The sequence below is a fragment of the Candoia aspera genome, chromosome 6 (assembly GCF_035149785.1).
Source record: "Candoia aspera isolate rCanAsp1 chromosome 6, rCanAsp1.hap2, whole genome shotgun sequence".
Classification (NCBI taxonomy): Eukaryota; Metazoa; Chordata; class Lepidosauria; order Squamata; family Boidae; genus Candoia; species Candoia aspera.
In genome coordinates, this window is record NC_086158.1 from 24,060,430 (window position 1) to 24,086,509 (window position 26,080).

General features: G+C 37.1%; 1 protein-coding gene and 1 long non-coding RNA gene across 3 annotated transcripts in view; both read right to left on the bottom strand.

The window, feature by feature from the left end:
• Positions 1-26,080, bottom strand: part of LOC134499731 (uncharacterized) — a 296,249-nt gene that overhangs the window by 240,921 nt on the left and 29,248 nt on the right. The window lies entirely within an intron of this gene.
• The window catches only part of ARHGEF26 (Rho guanine nucleotide exchange factor 26), a 66,847-nt gene that overhangs the window by 27,971 nt on the left and 12,796 nt on the right, over positions 1-26,080 (bottom strand). For both annotated transcript variants that reach the window (XM_063306536.1, XM_063306537.1), the window contains 5 exons: positions 24,796-24,852; positions 19,326-19,486; positions 8,633-8,785; positions 7,298-7,427; positions 4,576-4,650 (listed from right to left, as the gene is read on the bottom strand). In XM_063306536.1, the coding sequence (XP_063162606.1) occupies positions 4,576-4,650; positions 7,298-7,427; positions 8,633-8,785; positions 19,326-19,486; positions 24,796-24,852 (576 nt within the window). The remainder of the gene's footprint in view (positions 1-4,575; positions 4,651-7,297; positions 7,428-8,632; positions 8,786-19,325; positions 19,487-24,795; positions 24,853-26,080) is intronic.

Genomic DNA, 26,080 nt, shown 5'->3' on the forward strand with positions numbered 1-26,080 from the left:
TGGATGGGCAGGGCAGGAGACTGAATGTTTCCTAATGCATTTTTTTCTTTGCAAGATTTTTTGTACTTCTGCAAAACTTTGTGTACAGCCAGTATGCTAACTTTTGCTAATTACTTGGTAACTATAGCCATCACAATTCAGGGTGGTTTCACAAAACATGCTAACCTATAAACCCTAGCTAGAAAACACACAACATGCTATGTCCAAACGAACAGCCTAGAGCAGTGTGTAAGCTGGATTCCATCAACATAAAGCCTTCTGCAGTTGGTCACAACGTAAGAACTCAGAGAAATCATAGGACTGAGACTTTGGATGGGGGCTATACTTCCAGCTCTCTCCTCTCATCCCAAGAGACAGAATAGCAGAACCTCAGAGCCTAGGGGCTTCTGCTGTTACTTTCAAATGCCATATCTGTCCATAATATCATCCTCACTGTGAATGAGAAGGCAGACCTGATATGAATCACCAAAGCCTGGGTGGGAGTAGAGAGTAGGTCTCTATCTTTGAAATCTGCCCACTCAGGTTTCAAATCTGGCACCAGCAATGGTCCCAGTGTAGGGGTGGGGGGGCCTAGAACTATGAAGAGCCCTAGAGAAAGCTGATTATTTGGATTCTTGGCAAGGCAGGTTTCAGGCCTCACAGGTTTCTAGCATGGAAATTGCATTGGATGCACTTGTCTGTGGAGGCTGGGATTGAGGAGCACAACCCTCCTGGCCCTCTTTGACCTTTCAGTGGCTTTTGATACTATCGATCACAGTATCACAGAGTCCCTCCGTTCGGTCATGGGCAGTGACAAATTTGATAAATAAATAAAATAAATCTTTCTGGACTGTTTATAAGGGACCGGAGTGGGGGACACTGTTTTACTACAGTTCTCCTTTCTAACAGGGCAGTTCCAGTCAATGGGGAGAAGAGTGCTCTCTCCAGAAACTTCTTTATGTGGAATGCCTCAAGGCTCTTTCCCCTCTCACTCCTTTTAGCATCTGCATGAAACCACTGGGGCAGGTTATTTGTTGGCATGGGTTTTGGTATTAATACACTGATGGCACCCAGTTACATATCTCAGGGAGTCGGGGGGAGGGGCTAGTCTGAGTCTCTTTGTAGCACTCTCCTGTTTCCTTGGACTTAATGCATGTTTCTTCTGCACCTGCTGTTTCCCTAATGGCCTCTGGATTCCTTCTCTAAGGCCATCTCCCTGGCTATCCACACCTTCTCACAGCCACTCATGCCCTCCCCCTTGGACTACTGTAATGCACTCAGATATTCAGAAGCTGCAGCTGGTACAGAAGGTAGCTGCCCAGGCAGTAATGGGTGTATCCGTTGTACCAGGTTGACTCCTCCGCTTTGGGGACTGCACTGGTTGCCTGTCACTTTCCAGGTGAGAATCAAGGAAGCCACTGCTGGTTGTCACTTTCACAGTCCTATGTGGCTCTGGATCAGTTATCTGAGGAACTGCCTTCTCCCGTATTCATCTAGCCATCCAATCAGATTGAATAGGGTCAACTCCGTCCAGGCCCTGTCCCTTCGTGATTGTCATCTGACAGGCCTCAGAACTGGGCTTTTGAAACAGCCCCCACGCTTTGAAATTCCATTCCTACAGAGGTTTGGTGTGGCCCTGACTCTCCAGGCCTCAGCTGTTAAGACCCACTTTTTCCATCTAGCACAAGAGGAGGGGATGCTTTGAATGGAAGTGAGGTTGTGGGCACATGATGGTTATTTTGCTGGTTTCATTTTTTTTATTCTGATTGGTTCTTTTATGTATGTTTGCATTGTATTTTCTTTTCTCTATTGTTAGACTGCTACTTTATGCTCAGTCCTCCTCCAAGTGACTATTTATTTATAAGACATATATGGCAGCCCATGTGTTTCTGGGTGACTCATAGAAACAGCAATAAAAACATAAACAGACAATAAAACCAGCATTGAAATGACCAGGACCCCAAAAACAAACATTCCTCCATACAGCAATGTTTAGTTTAATTGGGCTCTGGCCACACCCTATCCTAACACTTACCGGAAGAACCAGCTCTTCAAGTCCTTCTGAAATTTACTTCCTGATCTCCCCTTGACTAAGCTAGAAGGAGACACTCTAGTTTATAGACTCCCAACTGCCAAATGCCAATGACATTTGTATTACTACTGACCTACTTTTAAAAATTAATGTAACACTTATTTCCTCATTACCAAAAGAAAAAAAAAATGCAAGAATTTCTGGAGAAGCAAAAGTTTTTAAAGCTTTCCCCTTGCTGCTTTTTTTCCTATTGCGAAGGTCAACGTCAAGAATTATAGCAACACAAAATGCCGATTCTATTTATTTCCAAGCTATATCACTAAATCCATTTCCCAAACATACCATTAGTGAAAAGTACCACCAGATGTTGCTTAAAAAAAATAATCATCTTTTCTAATTGCCACCAAGATAAACCTACTGTACCCAGTAGCAGCCTCACCCAACTTCCTGGAGGTACATTTGGGGAAGTCTGTTCTATTTCCCAAAACCTTGGAAACCCCCCCGCAAAAAAAAGGAACAGAAAAAAACTTGTATCCTTCCCGAGAGAAAATTCAGCTTGAGTTACTTAGATACAAAGCAGTTACATTTCTATTTCTAGCTACTTTATGTGTAGGAGGCACATTAAACTATTTTCTTTTTTCAGTAGCAATGAATTCAGTTCAAATAATGAGTAATTTGGAAAAAATGAAGATAAAGGCATTTTGAAAAGACCCATGGGACATATTTTTCCTGGGAAGTATTTGGCAAATTGTTAGCAAGCTATTAGAAGCATTTTTTATGAGCCAAAGATAAAGATCAGGTTTATCAATAATAATTTAGTGACATCCACATAAGAGTAATACTACCAGTCAAGAGAAAGCTATTTTGTCTTCTTTCCTGATTTGAACAGTATGTACAATGAATCACTTTTCTTAGAACAAACTCTTAGAATGTTGATTACATCATATAACATGCAATATCAGCATGTAAAAATAAATCATCAATAACCATATTTAAATTAACAGTTTTCATATTGTTCCCCTTTCTACTTCTCAATATGAAAAATGTTAACACTATATTACCTGGAATAATTTATAACAAAAATGCCTGTGTCTTAAGCAGAATATAACTTTTACTTCTAACAGGTAGGCTAATCTGCAAGTAGCCCAGTGAGATCTTCCACAGAGTCATTATTGCAACTTGAGTCCTGTGACCTATATTCCCTCTACCCAGCATGGATGGAAGTTAGGACTGCACGCCTATATAATTCAATTTACAATACTGATAATCCATAGTATTTTATAAGTGTTCATTGAAAGCAATATCACTAAATGCTAATTTATTTTCTTGCCAGTGATAAGCATATATGAGAAATTGCTGGGCTTGGGGAATAAATTCCCTCCCTCTTCTTTGTCTTGAAGATCTCAGGGAGAGAACTGGATTTTTGCATTATGTTTAGCCAGAAACCAATTCTCCTTTTCTTCATGTTCTCCATGATTGCAGTGGAGAGGAACTACTTGTGCTTCTTATAGAAGTCCAGGATGTGACATTCCAGTTGTCCCTTCTTTCACTGATACAAGGTGGGGGTTCTTTCCTTCCCAAATTAGGCTTTTGCAAAAATTGGCAGCCGAAAATATAAAGCCAACCATCCCTAATGGGAGTAAACTTATCAATACTGCCATTTTTCTCTTCTTCAACATTATATGCATGTCTATGGAAATACAGAAGGCTCAGAAGCTGCTAAGCTAAACCAAAAATTGCCCCCATATTTAGCTTGCAATAAAATTCTGCTGCAAACTTTAATGTAGCAAATGACAAATGATCAGTACTAAATTCTACTTCATGTGATCACTGTATAATTTTAGGATGTTCCTTAAAGGAAATTAATCAAGAAACAATGTATATGAGAGATTTCTTGTTGAATGTGTTCTAAATGTGAATTTAGTGTAGTAAACGTTAATACATTCTGACACTAATTATTATATCAATATCAGATTCCTCTGAAGATATACATCAGATTCTTCTGATGATATGCATCAGCCAACATATACATATAAAGGTTTGACAAACATAAATATGAGTGCTAAATAAATGATACAAATGGTATATTCCTCAAGTATTTGAAGAAGACCAGTCTCAAAAGTTTCATAGGCTATTAAGCCAAATTCAGACACCAAATAGTACTTTAGCTGTATATATTTTAGCTTACCCTATAGAAAAAAATTAAATTCAGACCACAGAAAATAAAAATGTTTAAAACTGCTGTAATGGACAAACCAAATGCAACAGAGACAGTATGTCTGATGCTATTATAAGTGAGCAGAACTTATTATGCAACTACATAAGTAGAATCAACGTCTTTGATAGTGAGAATCAATGTAGTAGTACAGGTAGCATGTTGAACAAGGACAAGTAAGATCCGGAATAACTTTTCTGAATCAAATGTTACAAAAAAAAAAAAAAGACAGACTTGCCCAATGCAATTCTGATAAAGGAAAATATCTGTGGAATTCTGACTTCTAAACATGCACAAAAAGATTTCAGCTACAAACATATTCTATTATGTACAGAAAAACTAAACATACCTTGCTTACTTCTTTTAAAGCCCTTTTGCAAACTTCGTATTTTGGCAAATCCTTCTGCGTTTTCTGGCAAATTGTCTGAAATAAAGAGTTCACCAATTTAGAGCTGTGTATGTTTTTCTTTGATTAGTTGAAAGGAGAATGTGTATGGCACTCAAATCTGCAAACCTGCATCATGAATTTTCTGCAATTTTTTATATTCTGGAGAATCAAAATACACTATTTTCTAGACCATCACGACATCTTGTTCTGAAATGTTATTTTTTCCAGGAAATACCTAAATTTCAGCTTTAATATTTAGTGTGATGAATTGGTAACCCTATCTTCCATTCCACAGATCTTTCTTCTACTTTCAAGTAGAAATGCCTCCACCCACTCACCTCCCCAATTCAATTCTAGCAAGGTAATTCCTAAAGATCTGCATACTGGAGTCTTTTGAGAACATTTAGATAGTTAGATCCAGCACAAGATGCAAATTAACATTTTCTCTTTTATTTTACAATAAAAGTAAAAATGTCTGATCATTAAATCAACATTTTATTGACTTGCTTTTATAAGCAAGCTATGAAAACAAAGGAGCACCAAAGCAAACATCCCACACTGATATATTTCTAATGACAAGGGGATGTAGTGCTCTTTTTTTGTGAAAGAAGCCAAAACGCTATAAAACTGTTCCTGGTAATATGTTGTTTTTAGAGTCTGAATGCAATAAAAAGAATTATTGCTGAATTGCAGGCCAAAAGACAGCAATTATATACTAATACATAATTCAGTATACCAAGCTATGGTGGCAGAAGATTCAAGACTCTTGCTCACAAAACTCATTGGGTGGCCCAACCAACTCAGATTTTCACAACTGAAATTCTGTCTTGTGTTTTATTTATGAATGTAGCTTTTTATTAATAGACATTTTAATTGTTAAGTGAAACTGTAAGAATTATCTGTACAAGGTCTGAACATAAATCAAACAAGGAATATAAAACACTTTGACCATGTAAAACAAGGATATAGGATTTTTTCCCCCTGTGTAGAACTGCATTTCCAGTGGGAATTTGAAAGGGGCTAAGTATTGATGATGGTTTGGATGGTGCCAACACTTTCTTCTTTCTAGCCCATACATTGTCTATCTCTTTTACATTTTTTCTCTTCTGATACCTCCTTTTCCCTTTCCCCACAAAGGATCAGGTGCAAGATCAAGACTTGATCAATCAAGTCTTTTTACTCAATGGATTTTCAAGATGTTTGACATTTCACTCTCAGTTTTTACTTTATCTTTTTTGATACCCTTTTCAAATAACCTGAAACAATGAGCATATGTTCTGGAGAATGCCTCCCATTTAATTAATATATAGATATATATATAGATTTGTGTATGTATGTATGTATGTATGTATGTATATTATTACTAGACTTCTAAAATTCCAACTTTCATACAAAATACTCAAATCATTTCCATTAGATGTAAATCTGCATTTTTCCCATTCTAATCTGACACTAGTAACGATAAGGGAAGGAATTACTACATCTGTGCCAAACATTTTTTTCCTGTGGTTTACTTTTTTATTATTCTCTTTTAATTTGGTGGAAGATAAATTGTATTCCATTCTTTTCAAAAGATAAAAATTTCAGCGAAATCTTCATGGGTGGAGAGTGTGAAATGTTCTTGTACTTCACTCAAGCTGCATGTTGAGTGAAAGGTGTTTCTGAGTTTCTTTTCTCTCACTGTACAAGCATCTCCATGTGGTCTGCAGCTTTCCCATTCCTTCCATTAAATCCCAAGAGATTATGAACTTCCTCTCAGGAAGCTTTTGCAGGTCAAGAAGCCTTCAGAATCAAAGAGGTATAAATAGCAGGGAAAAAAGAAAGAAAAAAAGAATACCGCCAACAACATCCGTTTCTACTTCCTACAATAAAGGAAGATTTAAAAAAAACCCACCAAAGAAATACAAAATAAACTAAAACAGACTGAAATTGAAGTAGAACAGAAATTCAGAAGAAAACTTTAAGGAAACGGGAAGGAAGATTGCAGGGTATTTTGGTTTTGCCGTCAGGTTTGGGGATCCTATGGAAACATGGAGGCCGTTAAATGGTTGCACAGTATATAAGTTTAGACAGCACTTCCTCCTCTCTTTTCGTTATTGTTGCTTTTAACAGTTTCAATTAGTTTTAATGGTTGAATTTTGTGATTGTTAGTTTGTGTTTTAATTGTGTATGTCACCCAGTCACATGTAAGTGAGATGTTTGGCCATATAAATTAAATAAATAAATATTAAAAGATACTATGGCATTGTGACAACTGGTTTAAGTGTGACTAGCTTATGTTTTAGCCCATAAAGCCTTAAGAAATCATTTCCCACATTCTTAAACCTAGTATTCTTCTAAAATGTTTATAAGCAGCACTCAGTGTGTCAAATATCATCTTCTGAAGAGAATGGCACTGAATAGTGCAACTAAAGTCAAGTCAACCAGCAGGAAAGGGCAAGAAAAAAAGGATGAAATCTTACTTTTATTTAGAGCTTTATAATCCCACAGAATATTTACTTGCCCCAGCAAAAATGTTTCCCAGGTTTCTCTGGGCCAAAACTTTCTAAATTACTAAAATTACGGAAGTTCAGCAGTTTATATGCTGAGTCTAAGTCCTGATTACATAATTACAATTATGACAGTGGAATTACGTATTTAAACACATAAATAGAACAGACAATTAAAAATAGGCTGCTCTTACATCCATCAGCAGTGGAAGTCGTGTAACCCTTTGCATTGGAAGAATGAGGAAGGAAATCATTGGTAAATTCCTACACTCTTCTTGAGATTCAATCCGTGACAATACTTCCTTGAAAGATGGATTGGTAGCTCTGTCCAAAATAACAACAATTTTATAGACAGCCTTAAATATAAAGGTGATATATTTAAAACTACATTTTTGTTTGAATATTTTGATTGGTTTGCCAGGTGCTTTCGTGGAAACATGAAAGTTAACACAAACAATCAGAACTCATAAATTAGGGGTTTGTCCAGAATTCACAGCACCATCCCCCAAATCTTCTATTAAGATGTGGTAAGATCCTGGGTGGTGATGAAATTGTTGCTTACAGTTTTTCAGTTCAGAGGAAGCTGAAGATTAGCTACCACAGAGGGTCTTTTACATGTCTTGCTAAACCAAGATACATTGTAAAAACACAATTGTTTTTTTTTACAACATGTTACCCCCAGAGGTGAGGCAGGCCCCCACTCTTCCGGCCTTCCAGAAGGGAGTAAAAACATTGCTTTGCCACCTCGCTTGGGGCAGGACGGGGGATAATCAATCATGGGGGTGGTTGGCCCCATGATGTGGCTCCGAGGAATTTTATCAAGATTGTTTCTCCATCCAGGATTTTATATTTATATTTTAATGATGCACTTGTTTTTATGATTTTAATCTTTTTAATTGAATTGTAAACTGCCCAGAGTCATTTGGTGAGATGGGCAGTAAAGAAATGTAAGAATTAAATAGTGCAGCTACAGCTATAATTTCTCTTGTTTGTTCCATTGATCCATCTGCACAATTATGACTGTACATTATGAACTCTCTTCACTGCAGATCAGGTAAGAGGGTAGGTGGGGTCTAGTGAAGGGGTTAAATATATTTTAAGAATATTTTAAATATACAGGTGTTCTTTGCATATGAGAAACTTATCTCATAAACTACTATTCCTTTTCTATTTTTTTGCCAGAAGAAATAGGTCTGGTGCTAATATGATTTTCAATTTTTTTTTTCTTCAGAAAATTAACCAAAATTTTAGTAACAATTGTGACTGTGACTATTTTTTGTTTTACCTACAATTATATTCATATTTTATCATGCATGATGCCTCTGGATAAAGAACAATTTAGAATTATGTTGAAATAAATTAGCTCTGATGATCAGTGGAGCAAAATCAAAATCCCATCTTGTTGTCTCCTTCAGTTAGTATTGCTGAAATGTTTATTTTTCAAAAAACAAAATTATACATATTATGCATAATTCATAACATCATTTTCCTCCCAAGCAATTCCAGTAATAATAGTTCCCATTACTTACAACAGTTTCTGAAGTGTCCGTTGTTGATAGACTTCATTTGTGCAATATTTTATATAAGGGTCAAAAGTTGAAGTAGTATGCTTTTCTACAATATCACTGATATCTTCTATGAAGATGTTACTCTGATGCCTTTCTTCAAGCTCTGTGAAGAACCTGAAATGAGCAGAACAAGTTTGCAAAACACATTTAATCACAATTTGTTATCTAAAAGCGAAAAGGTCCTTTATTGTCTTTGTACCCATACAATTGCAAGTTGCTAGACAGCATGTCCTTGAATACTCTATGGAATTGCCCACAAGAGAAGAACCTGACCTGACTCCTTACCTGAAAATCATTAACACTTTTACTGGCAGGAAAATGTTGAGTTTGAGATTTGTCTCTCTGGATGGAAGGTAAACAATCAACTGACTACAGCGAAGACTGCATTCAGAAGATAAATGAACGTATTTCACAGGCTATTCAACAAACAACTGGAAGAAACTGTATGGGAACACTTTTGTTTCAGAAAAGTGAATGTTTGAATTAAATTAGGTTCTTCTGTTCCTCATTTAAAACATGTGAGGCTGAAGTGGGAATTTACATATTTCTGATGACCAGAAGTTTTACACAGCGTAGCTGCTCCTAAGTATTTTATTTAGAAGCCAGATGGATGGTGATTATTTTATCAACTCTCATACCTGTTTATCAGGTATGCATACATATACACACACCAAGATACATATACATTACTGCTGTGCAGTGCTTTGGATTTGAAGGCAAAAATGATTTGCAGTGGGGAGAGGAATGCCAATGTAGTAGGCCAGAGGTGGTTTCCATAACAACCTTTTTTCTGCCACATGACAAAGGCCTCTACCTATAAAGCCTGGCATAGAGCATGGTTACTGCCTGTCTCCTATAGTATCTGCCTGGCTGATCCAATCTGGCAGGGTTGGTGCGCTCCAGGTTCCTTTGATTAAAGGATTAAACAATGCCATCTATCGGGACCCAGAAAGTGCTTCTCTGTTGCAGCGCCTGCCCTCTGGAATGAGGTTCCCCCCAAGATTCAAACTGCCCCCACTCTACTTGTGTTTCAAAGGGCCCTGAAGACATGACTCTTCTCCCAGGCCTTTGGCAAGTGTGATTGAAGCCCCCTTTTGTTTTCCCTTGTTCCCATCTGGGTTTCTGTATCACTGCCATCTTTCCTTTTTGTGTGTGTGTGTTTTCTTCTTGTTTTAAATGTTGTTCACAATTTGTAAACCACCCACAATTGCTTGGAGTCATATAATTTATTATTGTTGTTCTCCTAAAAGATGTATCAGGGAAAGAATAATAATTTGAACCAGGTTCAAGTACCAGGGAAGAAGTTACCTGAAGCCTTCAGCAATTTCACATTTTCTCCCCAAAGTGATTCTCTGTATTTTTTTCTTAATACATTTTAACTTCGAAACGTAATTCTAAAACAGAAGGTATTGATTTAATAAAACTTCCCAGCCCAAGGGAGTCTTTGATGCAGATTGGTGGGATGGGGGAGAAAAGGAATAAACTATTCTAAATATTATAATGTAGGAGTAATGAATGTTCTAAGGCATGGTGCTAAGCTGCCAGTTTGAAATTATCCAGCAAAGAGCAGTGAGCAACCAAGGTATGTATCATTCCCATGCCTAAACAATTTGCTTAGAAGATACATTAGTACAGAATGATCTATTTACAGGGTTGTTTTACCTACTAAACTTTCAGAAAGAAAAGCAGCTCCATGTAGGAATTAAACATTACCCAGAACCTGTCAATGCAATTTAAGACTAGATATAGTCTGTTATTATAATTTTATAAAGAGCAAAAAAAAAAAAGTGCAGTTTTCCCTTTTGTTAACTAGAATTTTTCTCCCATCAGCAGACAGCCTGGAAGGAGGATCAGTATATGGAAGTAAATACACTGAGAAGTAGATCCAGCAGCAACTAGTTAACAAAATGTACCTGTAGGTAAGACCACTTGGTAGGTCTTTACCTGAAATTGAAATCTTAACCATCACTTTTGTAAGTGTAACCTATCTGTGCTCAGCTTTGCAACATCAGCATTTGTACTATGAACAATATTCACCATAGTGTTTTTCACAGATATACAGGCTCAAAGATGTCACTTGCAATTCAAAACTACAGCTTCTAAATAAGCTTAGGATCAACAAATACTGCTTACAGAACCAAATTGGGGGAAAAAAAATCTTTTTTACATATTTAGAAAATGGAAAAATTCAAACTTAGAGGAAGCAGAGCAGCTCAAGGATAGGTCTACAGTATACATAGAAAATTCCAATTATCTCCAGTTTGTTTTAAAGACAATTAAATGGGAAAGAGATGTGAAATACCATTGTCTAATAAACTAACTTCAGCAAACGATCATTGCCTTGTCGTGGTGCTGGAGCTTGAGCACCTCAATGATGCCATGAGCTAAACCGTGAAGGGCCACACAAGATGGGAAGGTCATGACAGAGAGGTCAGACTAAATGCGATCCCTGGGGAAGGTAATGGCAACCCACCCCAGTATTCTTGCCGTGAAAACTCAACGGATCAGTACAACCAGAGATATGTCGGTATACCATCGGAAGATGAGACCCCCAGGTCGGAAGATGGTCAAAATGCTACTGGGGAGGAACGGAGGATGAGTTCAACTAGCCCCAGACGTGAGGACGCAGCTAGCTCAAAGCCGAAAGGATGGCTAGTGGCCGACGGTGCTGAACGGCGAATCCGATGTTTTAAGGATCAACACACCATTGGAACCTGGAATGTAAGATCTATGAGCCAGGGCAAATTGGATGTGGTTATTGGTGAGATGTCAAGATTAAAGATAGACATTTTGGGCGTCAGTGAACTGAAATGGACTGGAATGGGCCACTTCACATCAAATGACCACCAGATCTACTACTGTGGAAAAGAGGACCACAGAAGAAATGGAGTAGCCTTCATAATTAATAGTAAAGTGGCTAAAGCAGTGCTTCGATACAATCCAAAAAACGACAGAATGATCTCAATTCGAATTCAGGGCAAGCCATCTAACATCACACTGATCCAAATATACGCCCAAACCACAAATGCTGAAGAAGCTGAAGTAGAGCAGTTCTATGAGGATCTGCAGCACCTACTGGACAACACGCCTAAAAGAGATGTTATTTTCATCACGGGAGACTGGAATGCTAAGGTGGGCAGTCAAATGACACCTGGAATTACAGGTAAGCATGGCCTGGGAGAACAAAACGAAGCAAGACATAGGCTGATAGTACTTTGCCAAGACAACTCACTCTGCATAACAAACACTCTCTTCCAACAACCTAAGAGACGGCTTTATACATGGACTTCACCAGATGGACAACACCGAAATCAGATTGACTACATCCTTTGCAGCCAAAGGTGGCGGACATCTATACAGTCAGTAAAAACAAGACCTGGAGCTGACTGTAGTTCCGATCACGAACTTCTTCTTGCACAATTTAGGATCAGACTAAAGAGATTAGGAAAGACCCACAGATCAGCTAGATATGAGCTCACTAATATTCCTAAGGAATATGCAGTGGAGGTGAAGAATAGATTTAAGGGACTGGACTTAGTAGATAGGGTCCCGGAAGAACTCTGGACAGAAGTTCGCAACATTGTTCAGGAGGCGGCAACAAAATACATCCCAAAGAAAGAGAAAACCAAGAAGCCAAAATGGCTGTCTGCTGAGACACTAGAAGTAGCCCAAGAAAGAAGGAAAGCAAAAGGCAACAGTGATAGGGGGAGATATGCCCAATTAAATGCAAAATTCCAGAGGTTAGCCAGAAGAGATAAGGAATTATTTTTAAACAAGCAATGCGCAGAAGTGGAAGAAGACAATAGAATAGGAAGGACAAGAGACCTCTTCCAAAAAATTAGCAACATCGGAGGTAAATTCCAGGCCAAAATGGGTATGATCAAAAACAAAGATGGCAAGGACCTGACAGAAGAAGAGATCAAGAAAAGGTGGCAAGAATATACAGAAAACCTGTATAGGAAGGATAACAATATCAGGGATAGCTTTGACGGTGTGGTCAGTGAGCTAGAGCCAGACATCCTGAAGAGTGAGGTTGAATGGGCCTTAAGAAGCATTGCTAATAACAAGGCAACAGGAGACGACGGCATCCCAGCTGAACTGTTCAAAATCTTGCAAGATGATGCTGTCAAGGTAATGCATGCTATATGCCAGCAAATTTGGAAAACACAAGAATGGCCATCAGACTGGAAAAAAACAACTTATATCCCCATACCAAAAAAGGGAAACACTAAAGAATGTTCAAACTATCGAACAGTGGCACTCATTTCACATGCCAGTAAGGTAATGCTCAAGATCCTGCAAGGTAGGCTTCAGCAATTCATGGAGCGAGAATTGCCAGATGTGCAAGCTGGGTTTAGAAAAGGCAGAGGAACTAGGGACCAAATTGCCAATATCCCCTGGATAATAGAAAAAGCCAGGGAGTTTCAGAAAAACATCTATTTCTGTTTTATTGACTATTCTAAAGCCTTTGACTGTGTGGACCATAACAAATTGTGGCAAGTTCTTAGTGGTATGGGGATACCAAGTCATCTTGTATGCCTCCTGAAGAATCTGTATAACGACCAAGTAGCAACAGAAAGAACAGACCACGGAACAACGGATTGGTTTAAGATTGGGAAAGGAGTACGGCAGGGCTGTATACTCTCACCCTACCTATTCAACTTGTACGCAGAACACATCATGTGACATGCTGGGCTTGAGGAATCCAAGGATGGAGTTAAAATCGCTGGAAGAAACATTAACAATCTCAGATATGCAGATGATACCACTTTGATGGCTGAAAGCAAAGAGGAACTGAGGAGCCTTATGATGAAGGTGAAAGAAGAAAGTGCAAAAGATGGCTTGCAGCTAAACCTCAAAAAAACCAAGATTATGGCAACCAGCTTGATTGATAACTGACAAATAGAGGGAGAAAATGTAGAAGCAGTGAAAGACTTTGTATTTCTAGGTGCGAAGATTACTGCAGATGCTGACTGCAGTCAGGAAATCAGAAGACGCTTAATCCGTGGGAGAAGAGCAATGACAAATCTCGATAAAATAGTTAAGAGCTGAGACATCACACTGACAACAAAGGTCCGCATAGTTAAAGCAATGGTGTTCCCCGTAGGAACATATGGCTGCGAGAGCTGGGCCATAAGGAAGGCTGAGAGAAGGAAGATTGATGCTTTTGAACTGTGGTGTTGGAGGAAAATTCTGAGAGTGCCTTGGACTGCAAGAAGATCAAACCAGTCCATCCTCCAGGAAATAAAGCCAGACTGCTCACTTGAGGGAATGATATTAAAGGCAAAACTGAAATACTTTGGCCACATAATGAGAAGACAGGACACCCTGGAGAAGGTGCTGATGCTAGGGAGAGTGGAAGGCAAAAGGAAGAGGGGCCGACCAAGGGCAAGATGGATGGATGATATTCTAGAGGTGACGGGCTCGTCCCTGGGGGAGCTGGGGGTGTTGACGACCGACAGGAAGGTCTGGCATGGGCTGGTCCATGAAGTCACGAAGAGTTGGAAGCGACTAAACGAATAAACAACAATAACCTAAAGAGATACAAGACACCAGAAAGCATATACTGATCAGAAATTGAGTGTAGGGCTAGCATAAGGTGGATTCTGAAATTTTATCTAACTCTAGAGTTTTCTTTTCTCACAAAGACAGAGCAAGCAATTAACATGATTAATTTACTAACCAACTGAAAGTTTTATTAGCCCTTAATAACCAAAATATTAATATTTCACCTTGGTTATTAGACAAAGCCAGACACATGCCTATTCTTGAAGATACTCATATTTGATTAATTATAACTTCTATATTATGCTATGATATTAACAAGTAAAGTTCTCAACAGTTTTTTCCCCCGAGGATTTGATTTTCATTTCTAGTATGGGCCAGAAAGCATACAGAGATTGATAAAATACAAGAAGAAACTGTTGTTTTGGTTTAAGTATGCTTTATTCTAATTCAGAAGTAAACTTATTTTGACCAATAGAGAAACATGCTTAGTAGAGATCAATGCATAATTATTAATATTTTAAAGACAAGGTTATGATTTCAGCCGTAAACATGCAGTAAACAGGGCCAAAACTTAATCTACTCACCCAGTGAATTTTCCAAAAGTTTTTATAGCCATACTAATAGCATCTCATACAAGATAATATAATTTTTGGACATACTAAAGGTGTGACTCATCCATCACTTTGCAGGTGCATTTTCACTGATGTAAGAAGTAAGAATAGACCAAAGGCAAAAATAATTTCATGGTTATTTTCATCAAAACCAAATATATCAGAGCATCCCAACTCCTTGATAGTTTTTTTCCCTTCAACGTTACTGTGAAAGGGGATAAAAATGTTTCCTAACCAGAAGGACTACCCTGCCTCTGATCACGCTGAAACTAGATAGACACAAATACATTAACTTAATAAATCTAGTTCTAGTTAAGAGCTGCTCCGTATAAGCAAGGAAGGTACTTTATACATTAATATCACAGCTGCATGTTTGAGTAACATGTAAATTTACACTCAACCTTAATCTGAAGACCCAGGAATAAAAATGCATACCATAGTAAGAGGAGGTCTTCAAGCAGAACTGTATAGCTCTCTGCTAGAGACAATCTGACTTTGGTTTTTCATAGTGCTTGGTTCATTTGGAATTGGGAAAGCATGTTATGGATGACAAGAGCCAGAATGCATGGCAGAAACAGAGCCTGAGCCTCAGAACACAAAATAGTTGCTTTAAGCTTGTAATATTCTAATGTTATGAAAATCCATTTCACAGAAAGACTATCACATCATCAAAATACTAAATAGCTATAAATACATAAATGAACAAGGTTCTTCCTGGATGCAGGAAAAGATGTCCATGGAGACCATACTGCATATCCCATTCAGCAGCCTAGTTTTATGATTATATCCCTAGGACATCCCCCTGTGACATATCTTATATAGAAATAAACTGCAATATCCCCTGGCAGATATATGAAAAAGCTTACATGTGCTTGCTGCAACACCTATTGATTTGTTTAGTAACAAGCCAGCTATTTATGAAAGTTTTATGAATTGTATAAACTTGAGCATGTCCCTGTTTCAGCAAAAAAAGAAAGAAATTTCTTTCTGGTTATTTAGATGCTAGTTTAATATAAAACAACAGGTGGATAAAGCACAATGATGCAACTGTTCTACATGGTCTTCTTCTCCTTTCATATCCAGATCAGACCTTAAGCTGCCAATATGATGCCACCTTCTTGGCTTTGTCATTGGCCAAAAACAAGTCATTTTCAGTGCACACTATTGGTAATAATCAGGTCAGCAGGGGGGCCGAATTCTGTCTCTCTCCACATTCACACAGCATGCTATTATCCATCAGCAATCTCATTTGAGCATATTAGTCTTACACTTAGGCACTCCAACCCTCAACCTATTCAGAGTCCTCCAAATAATATGAGGGAGGTCAAATCCTTCAGCCATATTCTTCTCTGGGACTATTCCTTGGTCAGGGATTTCTCTCCTCCATCTTCCAATTCAGTTTTGCTCTTGCGTGCCCTCAAGAGTATCTGCTCTTGCCATGAAATTCTTCCTAGATTTTAATCGACGAGTTTGAGGCTCGTACCCATAGAGAGGGTGCTGGGGATCCTTCTCGTTTTGTTCTCTCAACATCTGCTGCTACTTCTCTCCTGATCTTGGGTGGTGCAATACCAACAAGGAGGTACATTTTCTCAATTGGTGTAGGCTTAAGACATCCTGTCACTATTCGTACTGCTTCATTTACGGCGATGTCAACTTATTTTGTGTGTGTAGATGCACTCCATACTGAAGTGGTGTACTCTGCTGCAGCGACACTCAAGGCCAAAGCTGATGTTCGTAATGTGGATGGCCAGGCTCCCCATATATAATTTGTCAATTTTCTAATAATGTTATTCCTTGCACTAACCTTGGCCTTAATATTCAGGCAGTGCTGTTTAAAGGAAAGTGTTCGATCAAGTGTCACACCGAGATACTTCAGTGTAGGACAATTCTGTAATCGATTCCCTTGCCATATAACATTCAGTTTAGCCCCGGTGTCTTGATTTCGAAGACAGAAAGTGCACACTTGGGTCTTACTTGGATTAGGCCTCAAATGGTTAGTAGTGTAATATTGTCCAAATTTTTCAAGTGCTACAGTGAGTCTTCCAGCTATCTCATCAAAACTTGATCCTTGTGTAGCCACTGCTGTATCATCTGCGTAGATAAACAGTCGCATATCTTGCGTAGCAATATCCTATGATTAACGGTATCATATGCTGCAGTTAAGTCAATAAAAGCCACGTGGTAAAGACATCTTCTACGTGGTGAAGACATCAAATGAAATATAATCCTATATGAGTTTTCAGCCAAGAGAAACCAAACAATAGCACAAATGATTCAGATTTTTTGGATGAGTCAATGCCCAAGGTTATAGTGTTGCTCTATGGTAACTTTCTTATGTAAGAGGATTTCTTTCTTAACTTTTGATTTCCTTACCTTGGCTCTTGCATAGTACAGCTAATCTAGCAATAACAAATAAATCATAACTTTGACTCTGTTTCAGGAGATTATAAATTCTAGAAAAATGAGAAAAATATTTCTCTCATACATACACTGTATCTCTTCTATACCTTATCCTCTAACCACATTAGATATCTGCAATTAATAGTGCAATCATTTGATCATTATGTCAATAAATTAGGGCTGATCAGGTGGTACAAACTCCTCATATGACATATTCCATAAATCATAAGTCTGGTTCACATAGTGTTAAGCCATGGTTTATTTAATAGCCTATAGCCTGGTTTATGTGATATGGAATATACCAGTCTCTCTAGTCAGGCAAACATAAACATCTATGTAGCCCTGGACTGAGTTTCAGTTTCAGTGTTGATAGATAAAACAAAGATTTGCATACTGCAAATGTTAACACTGTAATTTGTGTTACAGACCGATACCATGGACTAATACAGGTTTTATAACTGAAATACAAATGTTATTTTAATAATTTGCCATTTCTGGATATGGCCAACTTCATACATATTATGATATAATGGGCTTGCTTCATTTAGGCTTACTGTGCTGCCACTGTTGTTTGCAAACCATAGTTTGGCAATGTGAGAACCAGGCCACTATGGTTGCTTTAATAAATTACGCTTTAATAGATAACTTTCGTTGGCACCTTTAAGCAACACTAAGCACCCTACCCCTGCAACGATTACAAATTGTTCAGGATTACCTGATGGAAATAAGCTTTTGAACTAACCTTAGGGCTAAACCACTGTTTTCAAAGGCAGCCTGAAAGTCTTCATGCCACTGCTAGCATTCAAAGAAATATCAAAATGTCATCTAATAGAAAACACCACCAACCAAATAGAAATGCTGGAACTGTAGCCAAAGTGCTGAATTAGAATTGGGATGCAGGTGGAGAGGGCCAAAGGGAGAAAGGAAGAATAAAATCCTTACCAGGGATGGTCTGAATTACTGGCCATGATAGCTAGAATTCTGGGAACTGTATTCCCAGCATATTGGAAGGCTGTTATGAAATTAAACATGTAAATGGAACTCTACTCATAGGGTATTCCTGCAGGCGTAGAAGTCAATTTTTGATGATTGTCTCTTCCTCCCTTGTAATCTTATAACCCAGGAAAATATCCTGAGCATCAGTGCATTCAATTTTTTTTGAATGAGAAAAAATTGCTCCTAGAAATAAAAGCTCTTGAATATACTTAAATGCAATTCTATGCATGGTTACTCAGAAGTAAATATAACTGCATTCAGTGGGACTTATTCTCTAATAAGGACATATAGATTTCACCTTAAACAGACTATCTACCATCATTGTCCACAATTAAAGGGTTAATTATGTAGACTAGTACAAATATAACTAGAAATCCATGGGGCTTTACACACACAATTTAGATCACAAATTAAAGATCAAAATATCCTGCAACAATAAAATCAATAGATTTTATCAAGTTCACAACCATAAAATAGCATCCACTAATCATGAGTTAATCTTTTATGCATATTGTTCCCACACATCTCTTAAGTGTTTGGCAAAAGCTGTTTGGTCTAAGACCAGAAAAGATATGATTCTAAACCAGAAATACCTTAATTAAAGAAATCTGTCAAGGCCTTCGACAGTATTTATACTATGCACTACACTGTCTGCCAACAGATTAAAACAACACACATATAAATCCATTTTAATGGATCTGCGTAACAAACATGCAGCATATTCCATGAAAGTTATAGTATCTCTCGCAGCAAAGATAGGCAACATAATATGATTTCAAGCAGTAGAAACTTTAAAGAATTATAAAAAAAAAACATTCCCAACTTCTGTCTAGCAGGCACTGTTGTTTAAGCTCTACTGATTTTGGTAAGTCTTAATAGCAGCTGTAAAGTACCTAAAATCTGCACACATACAACTCTGATTTAGTTCTTTACTTGTTTACAATTTGACCCTGAAAAACATAAAGACCAATTCCACCACACTTTTATAAATTTGTCCTTGGAGTGAATTGCCTAAGAAAATGGAGTAACAATGCAACTGCCAACACTACTAACATTAAAGCATTTAAAAATTCCTGGAAGCACACAACAACAAAAAAGGCATGTCACTAATTCTGGTGATAAGACTGCTTAAAACTTACTTCTTGCTTGCTTCACAGACATCAGCAATATTGGAGAAAAGATGATGGCTTTCAGTCTTTGTCATTGTAGAACTTAGTTCTTTGGAATTCTTAAACATCCGGATCAGAATCTCTAGACTGAGCAGATATGAATGTTCTGAAGATATTACTTCAAATATAGCCTGCATGATCAGGGGCAGGAGGAGCAAGAGAAAGCTGAAGTCATTTCTTTTGATTTTTAGATGACAAACTAAAAATGTATTCATAAATGTATTCATAATAATACAAAATGTATAAATGTATTCACAGTAATACATCTTCACAAGGGTATTTTTGAAGATCCAAAACAACGATCTTGAAAGAACTTTTCTGAACTATAAATTTATTAAAATGTAATATTTAGTACATGTTTCAACAAGTAAAATACAAATTTTAGGACGACTTTATACCTGTTTCAGCATGTACTTTACTTAAAACAAAAAACAAAACTACAAACAAAACATACACAATAAGTGAAAAAGGGTGAGGAAAAGGTACCTTTTCGCCCTTGGCCAGTGAAGATATATGAAATACATATTAAACATGTAATATAAAAAGAAGAAAGTGTGTAAAAGTGTTGGTTAGTGTAGACTGGGTGCCAAAATGTGGCAGATTTCAAACCATTTTCAGGTTTTTGGGGTATTTTAAAAGGGAAATATCAGCAGTTTGACTCCTGGGGGCTCCCAGTCTCAATGTCATCCTTTAAAAAAAGGAAATACTCAAATGCAAAATCAATCAATCAATCCACACCATTATAGTGGCAACACCATAGCATTCCTAGTGGCAGCCAGAAGGCAGGATGGCTGAGCTATAACCCTCAGATCTTTAAATATTATTCCCCATCCTTTAGATAAATACGTAAATTATACCGTATTTTCAGACTAGCCCTTCTTTTTTGTTTCAGATTTTCTTTCCTCATATATTTTAATATATCAATTTAATAACAAATTTGTGCCCATGCAATAGCATGAATATAAGTTTTTGGAAAGAATTACAAACAAAAAGGAAAGGAGAAAGAGCCTCACAAACAGAATTTTTAAAAGGTCAAATTGCTTGGAAAATCTTAAAGACTTTAAAAAAATCAACTGTTGATAAATTACAAAAATCAGCAATCCACTGCTATGTTATATACGTATATGTATGTATGTATGTATGTGCCAGTAAGAAGAAGTAATCAATTCTTGATACTGTAATATATTCCAAAAATCCAGGATACATTCAAAAACCCCTATATTATCATAACATATTGACTGATCTAGTCATGTTAAAAATCCTGGTAATTCAGCCCAAATATAACAAAGATAGGACAAGTCCAGACCTTATAAATTATGTCCTGAATTGTTTCTTCATCAGCACAGAGATTGTAAGCAATCCTTATTAAATATTGTTTGAGATGTCCACCATACATAAAACAAAAATAAGCTTTCTTAATTACAAAATTAAAATGGCTCATAGTAAAATCAGCAGCAAAGTCACACAGAATAGTGAGGTTACTGCTGCTGCTGCTGCTATTTTTATCAAATGCAGACAGGAAAGTTGGTTGAACATGAAAAGGTTAGGGATCCAGAATGTATATATTGTCCCCCACACAAATTTTTCCAGACCCGTATTTCCTCATTCCACCAAATCTTTTAAGACAGTACCAAATGCCTCCCCTCCCCCATCTAGTATTTTAACTATTAAAAGCAAAGTAATGAAAAGTGAGCCTGATTCAAGTATTTATTTTTTTTTAACATCATCAATGCACATATAGTTTGACACAAGGAAAATGACAAAGAAAAGAGCAGAGAGACAGGAGATTGTGTGACTGATTTGATTATTCATTCTTAAGTTTGGTTACAATAGTAGTGACCAAATTTTTTTGTGCGGGGCACAACCGTTTTATGAAAGCCAGTTTAGTGTAGTGGTTAAGGCACTAGGCTAGAAAACAGAAGACCCTGAGTTCTAATTCCGCCTTAGGCATGAAGCAATTCTTCAGATGAGTGGGCTTTGACTGTCAAAGTTCTCAGCAATGGTCATTCGGGCTTGGAAACCCTGAGAGTTAAAGTCCACATATCTGGAAAACTGGTTAATTGTTTTCAAGTCCTTAATCAACAACCAAGTGAACATAAAGAAGATCTGTATAATATGACTAGAGGGAACAGAAGCACCATGACTTACATTCCTGCAATCATCTTGCCTTGAAAACTATGTTTCTACTGCAGGCAATTTGTTGCCTTAACTGCAGCCATAAAGAAAGGATTTGCCTAAAGAGAGCAGCAGTGTTCCATGACTAATTTGTTCTGATCTGATTTTTATTTTCAAAGAAAGGACAGCAGAGAACTCATCTTCAAGACTATTTAAGGACTCTTTGTTCTCAATCCTGATGACAGCCCTAATTGATTCCCTCAAAGCTGAGAAATCCAAGGCTAGGCATACCAGTTTTGAAAGTGAAAATGAGATAGGGGTTAGCCAGTTATATCTGCTGTGAGCCACGCAGATAACGAAAACAACTTTTCAAAGGATTTCAGAACACTTCAAAACAATTGGTTCCAAAAAAACAAAACAGGGAGTGTTTGAGCTCATGTATAATCTAGTGATGCTAATTGGAGATGAAGAATGAGAACGTATTTTCCAATTCTTATTTCTTACTCAAGACAAGTGACAATCTCCATGAGTGACACTCCAAAATGTAGTTTCAGTTCATCTGCACAGCATCAATGCACACAGATGTTTAAAACTTGATAGCTGATGAACAGTTGGTAGAACTTTTTAGAGATGAAATGTGCACTGAAGCTTTGCATATGGCACTGAAGAAGTACTTACATTTAAGATTAAAGGGGCTTTAAAACAGAAGGCACATTTTTAAAAGCTAGTGCTTAGGTCCAGTGTAGTAATTACATTTAAGATTAGAAAGGCTTGTAGATAACAGATACATTTTTAAAAGCTAATGCTTAGGCCAGATTATTTTTTCCTTGGCTTGCATTATCACACGTTGAATTAATAAATTGCAACAACAGATAGTGTCCAAGATAGCCCATTATGTACTTTCTAAAACCTTACTCAGTAACTTTTACTCAGTTCTTTTTCATAAATACATTTAAAAATAAAATTTATGAAGCTTAAATTAATCAGTAATGCAAGGGAAATAGCATCGAACTGTATACTGTGTTTCTGTCCATGTATTTATTAAAGCAGTCTAGATTAGGTACAGTTTATATTAGAATGAGAAACTCCTCAAAACTCCTGTTCAATGGAACTAGTGTGCATTTGGGGAACTGAACCCTGCAGATGTTTTCTCGATTCATTTAAAGATAATGCCTTCATTTCTTACCAACATGGCTGGTTTACCATGTAACATTAAGCTGAGGCTTGGTTTAGTTAGTTTATTAAAAAGCCAAGTGGCTGAAAAAATAAGCCACAGAGTTCACAAACCATGATGGGATACACACCAAGGCTAAGTCACGAACTGTGTTGTAACTACCACCACACAGTAAAAAGTCTTTCAAGGTAATCTCCCTGACCATTTTGATCCTACTTTACAGCCTATAAAATTGTAGCTAATCAATCCAGCAGTCTTTTCCCTTTTTTCCTCTTTAGTTTGAGTCATTACTCAGCCTTGAGCTCCTCTGATTTGGACCGCAGCTAAAGAGAACTGTACCAACTTCAACTTTTCCCCTGACAGCTGATAAGTTTCTATCATTTTAATAATAAGTTGCTTCTTTTCCCACTTTATTCACAGCAGAATTTAATTTAGAATGTTGATGTTCCCTCCTTTTGACATTCCCTACCCTGACTTTACGCAGCTTAAAAATCTGACTTGACTTACACTCAGAATGCTCTTTAGGTCCTTCCTTATGATCTTTCATTGAACTGTCAGGACTATTCTGAGGAACAGTTCTCTTGAGTGCAGTCCAAACCAAAAGGAGCTGGAGGAGAGCTTTCCACACTCATCAAGGGGGCAGCAGAAGCCTCTAGAGGGCTGAGGAGGAGAAAACAGCAGATTTTAGGATCACTCCTCATAATAATATGTTATAAAGATTGAGATCCTAATGCAAGCTCATGAGCAGAACATGCAAGGGGAAGGAGATTATTTCCACATTTCCACCTACCTCTGGTCCCACTGGCTACATGCCGACCTTTGACAAATACCAAACATCGCAGAGCATTTTCTCTAGCCAGCCTTGACATATTACCTTCTTCATTCATTCATTCAGCAAATTTTACCACCACCCAAAGGAGGACCTCTGGGCGGTTTACAACAAACACAAAGTTTAAAATTCAGTACTATTATAAAAACAATAAATATAAATATAAATAGACAATAAAAATATAAAATGTGATAAAATCCAGATGGCTAAAGATTGATGGCAGATATTTTTAAAATGCATATTTATTTGTTTGTTTATTTTTTTCTCCTAAGATGCTCAATATACATAAATATGGTAAAGGAGGTAAAGGAATGGAATCAGAATCAAATACATCTTAAGACTCTCTATTCAGAATGTTTTTGCCCTTGGAATCTCATGTGATACATGATATGGAAATCTTACTATACTGCATTTTTACATGCATTTATGAACCATCTTAATCATGTCCTCATAAAACATTTACCAGGCAGAGAAGATTACTCCTCCTGTCTGACCTATGTAACAGGTTCTATACCCAAGGTTTGCACTTTAGCCACAAGAGTAAGTACCCACCAGCAGAATACTCACCAAATATTTAATACAATCCAGGTTACTAACTATACTGGTGCTGGAAGTCTAAGATAACAATAATAAACACTGACTGGATTTAGAGTTGAAGGGTAAAAAGTTGTACAGCCTAAGTTAATCTCTTTACACCATATTAGCAGAGTAATTTTTCTGTCCCCTTTTAGTGATTTGGCAATTTTTAATTTTGATTTTATTCTCATCTTTAATTTTCTACTTCTGTTGTTGGTGGTGAAAATTAATTTCACCAATTAATAATAAATTCCTATGGACAACAGTTTCCATCAACCTTTTGACAAATGGAAGGAGTCAATGAATAGTCATGCTATATGTGCTCTCAGGTACTTCCATCTCGGAAAATTTAAGACATATAATACAAGTAGTTGACTAGGAAATTATGAACCGCAAAAACAGAATTGGTTATGAGTAAAGTCACAAATATACAGTGTTTATTCTACATACTTTACTTCTTTACATGGGCTAAGAATCTTCCCATCCTTAGATATCCCTCCAAAACCACATATTGTTTATGCTGTATATGTAATTATACTTTATATACCACCCGTTCTACCAGCAGAAGTATTTTCTTCCCATAGGTAAGCAATACAATTTCAGAAAGCCTGGATAAAAAGAATGCTATTGTAATTTGGTTCAAAGAAAAAAGATTGAAAATAGAACCAGAATTTACTGAGTTTGTCTTTCTAAAACAAAAGTAATAGAAAGCCATGTATTCATAACTGAACTCATGATTCAGGTACCTCTTGCCTTTTTCTTTCTTCTTGGCTGATGGTCTGAGATAAGCCATTCCTCTTCACCTGAAATGAATGCTTAATTATTAATATATTTTTCATAATTCACACTTTTAAAAAAAAGATATAAATAGTTCATCTGCTTACCTTAACTCAGGATTCCTCAACCTTGGCAACTCTAAGCTGTGCAGACTTCAACTCCCAGAACTCCCCAGCCAGCTTTGCTGGGGCGTTCTGGGAGTTGAAGTCCACACAGCTTAGAGTTGCTCTGCCTTAACTCAGTTTCTAAAATGTAAAGCTATTTCATTATACAGACAGCAACTGACCATTTATGATCATATCTAAGGGTCTGTCAGCTACTCAACTAGAGGTAACCTCTGTACTGTCAGTTCCCTTTGCAGGACCACAACTATTGAAGCCCTGGCCAATCAAAGGCATTCTGCAGGGATTCTATTATGGCTTCCTGGATGTAAAAGGAAAACTGCCCTGGGCAGAGTGTTACTGCCAAAAGTGTGTTTGTGTTCTCAATTCCCCAGTAGACTAAGGTGTTGATTTAGTTCTGGTAAAGAGTTCTCAAATTGCACGATGCCCCAGAAATTTCAAGGGTGGAACAAGGACGTGAAATTCAAGGGGGGGAAAAATCTGTGCTTAAAAAAAAACACGGTATTTCTTATATGAAAATTCTAACAGACTGGGAATATTGAGGGGAGTGAGTAGGTTGATGGAACATTCTGTGAAGATTGGCAGATCAGCAGTGGGCATGTGATAGGAAGGAGGGAGACAAAAACCTTGCAAATATTCATGAATGTGTGGTTGGAAGATTAAGACCTGGGCAGACTGTGGGAAGGAGGAATAGAAGACAAATACATGTTATCTCTGTTACTTTATTTTAAATTACTTTATTTTCATTAGTTTTTTGTTACATGAAAAACCATTTCTGCTTATTCCTACTCAAAAATATAAAATGTTTATCATGTGTTTGTATTTTAGTTAGTTTTAATTTATTTAGTTTAGTAAATTTAATTTATTTATTTAATTGAATTGTTTGTAAGGCCAGAAGTCAACTGCAAAGAAAACGTGAGTGTGTGCATGTACGTATGTGTATACATATATACATATATGTATATATACATATAAATAAAACAGATAAAAGTAAAAATTAAAGAAAAAATACAGTTTCAAATCACAAGGAAAGGTACATGATACATATATGAGCAACCTGGGAGGACATATCTGTATTCTGGTTGGACAAAAGCAGCAGCAAACCGAAGGCGTACACCCTGCCAATGTATCC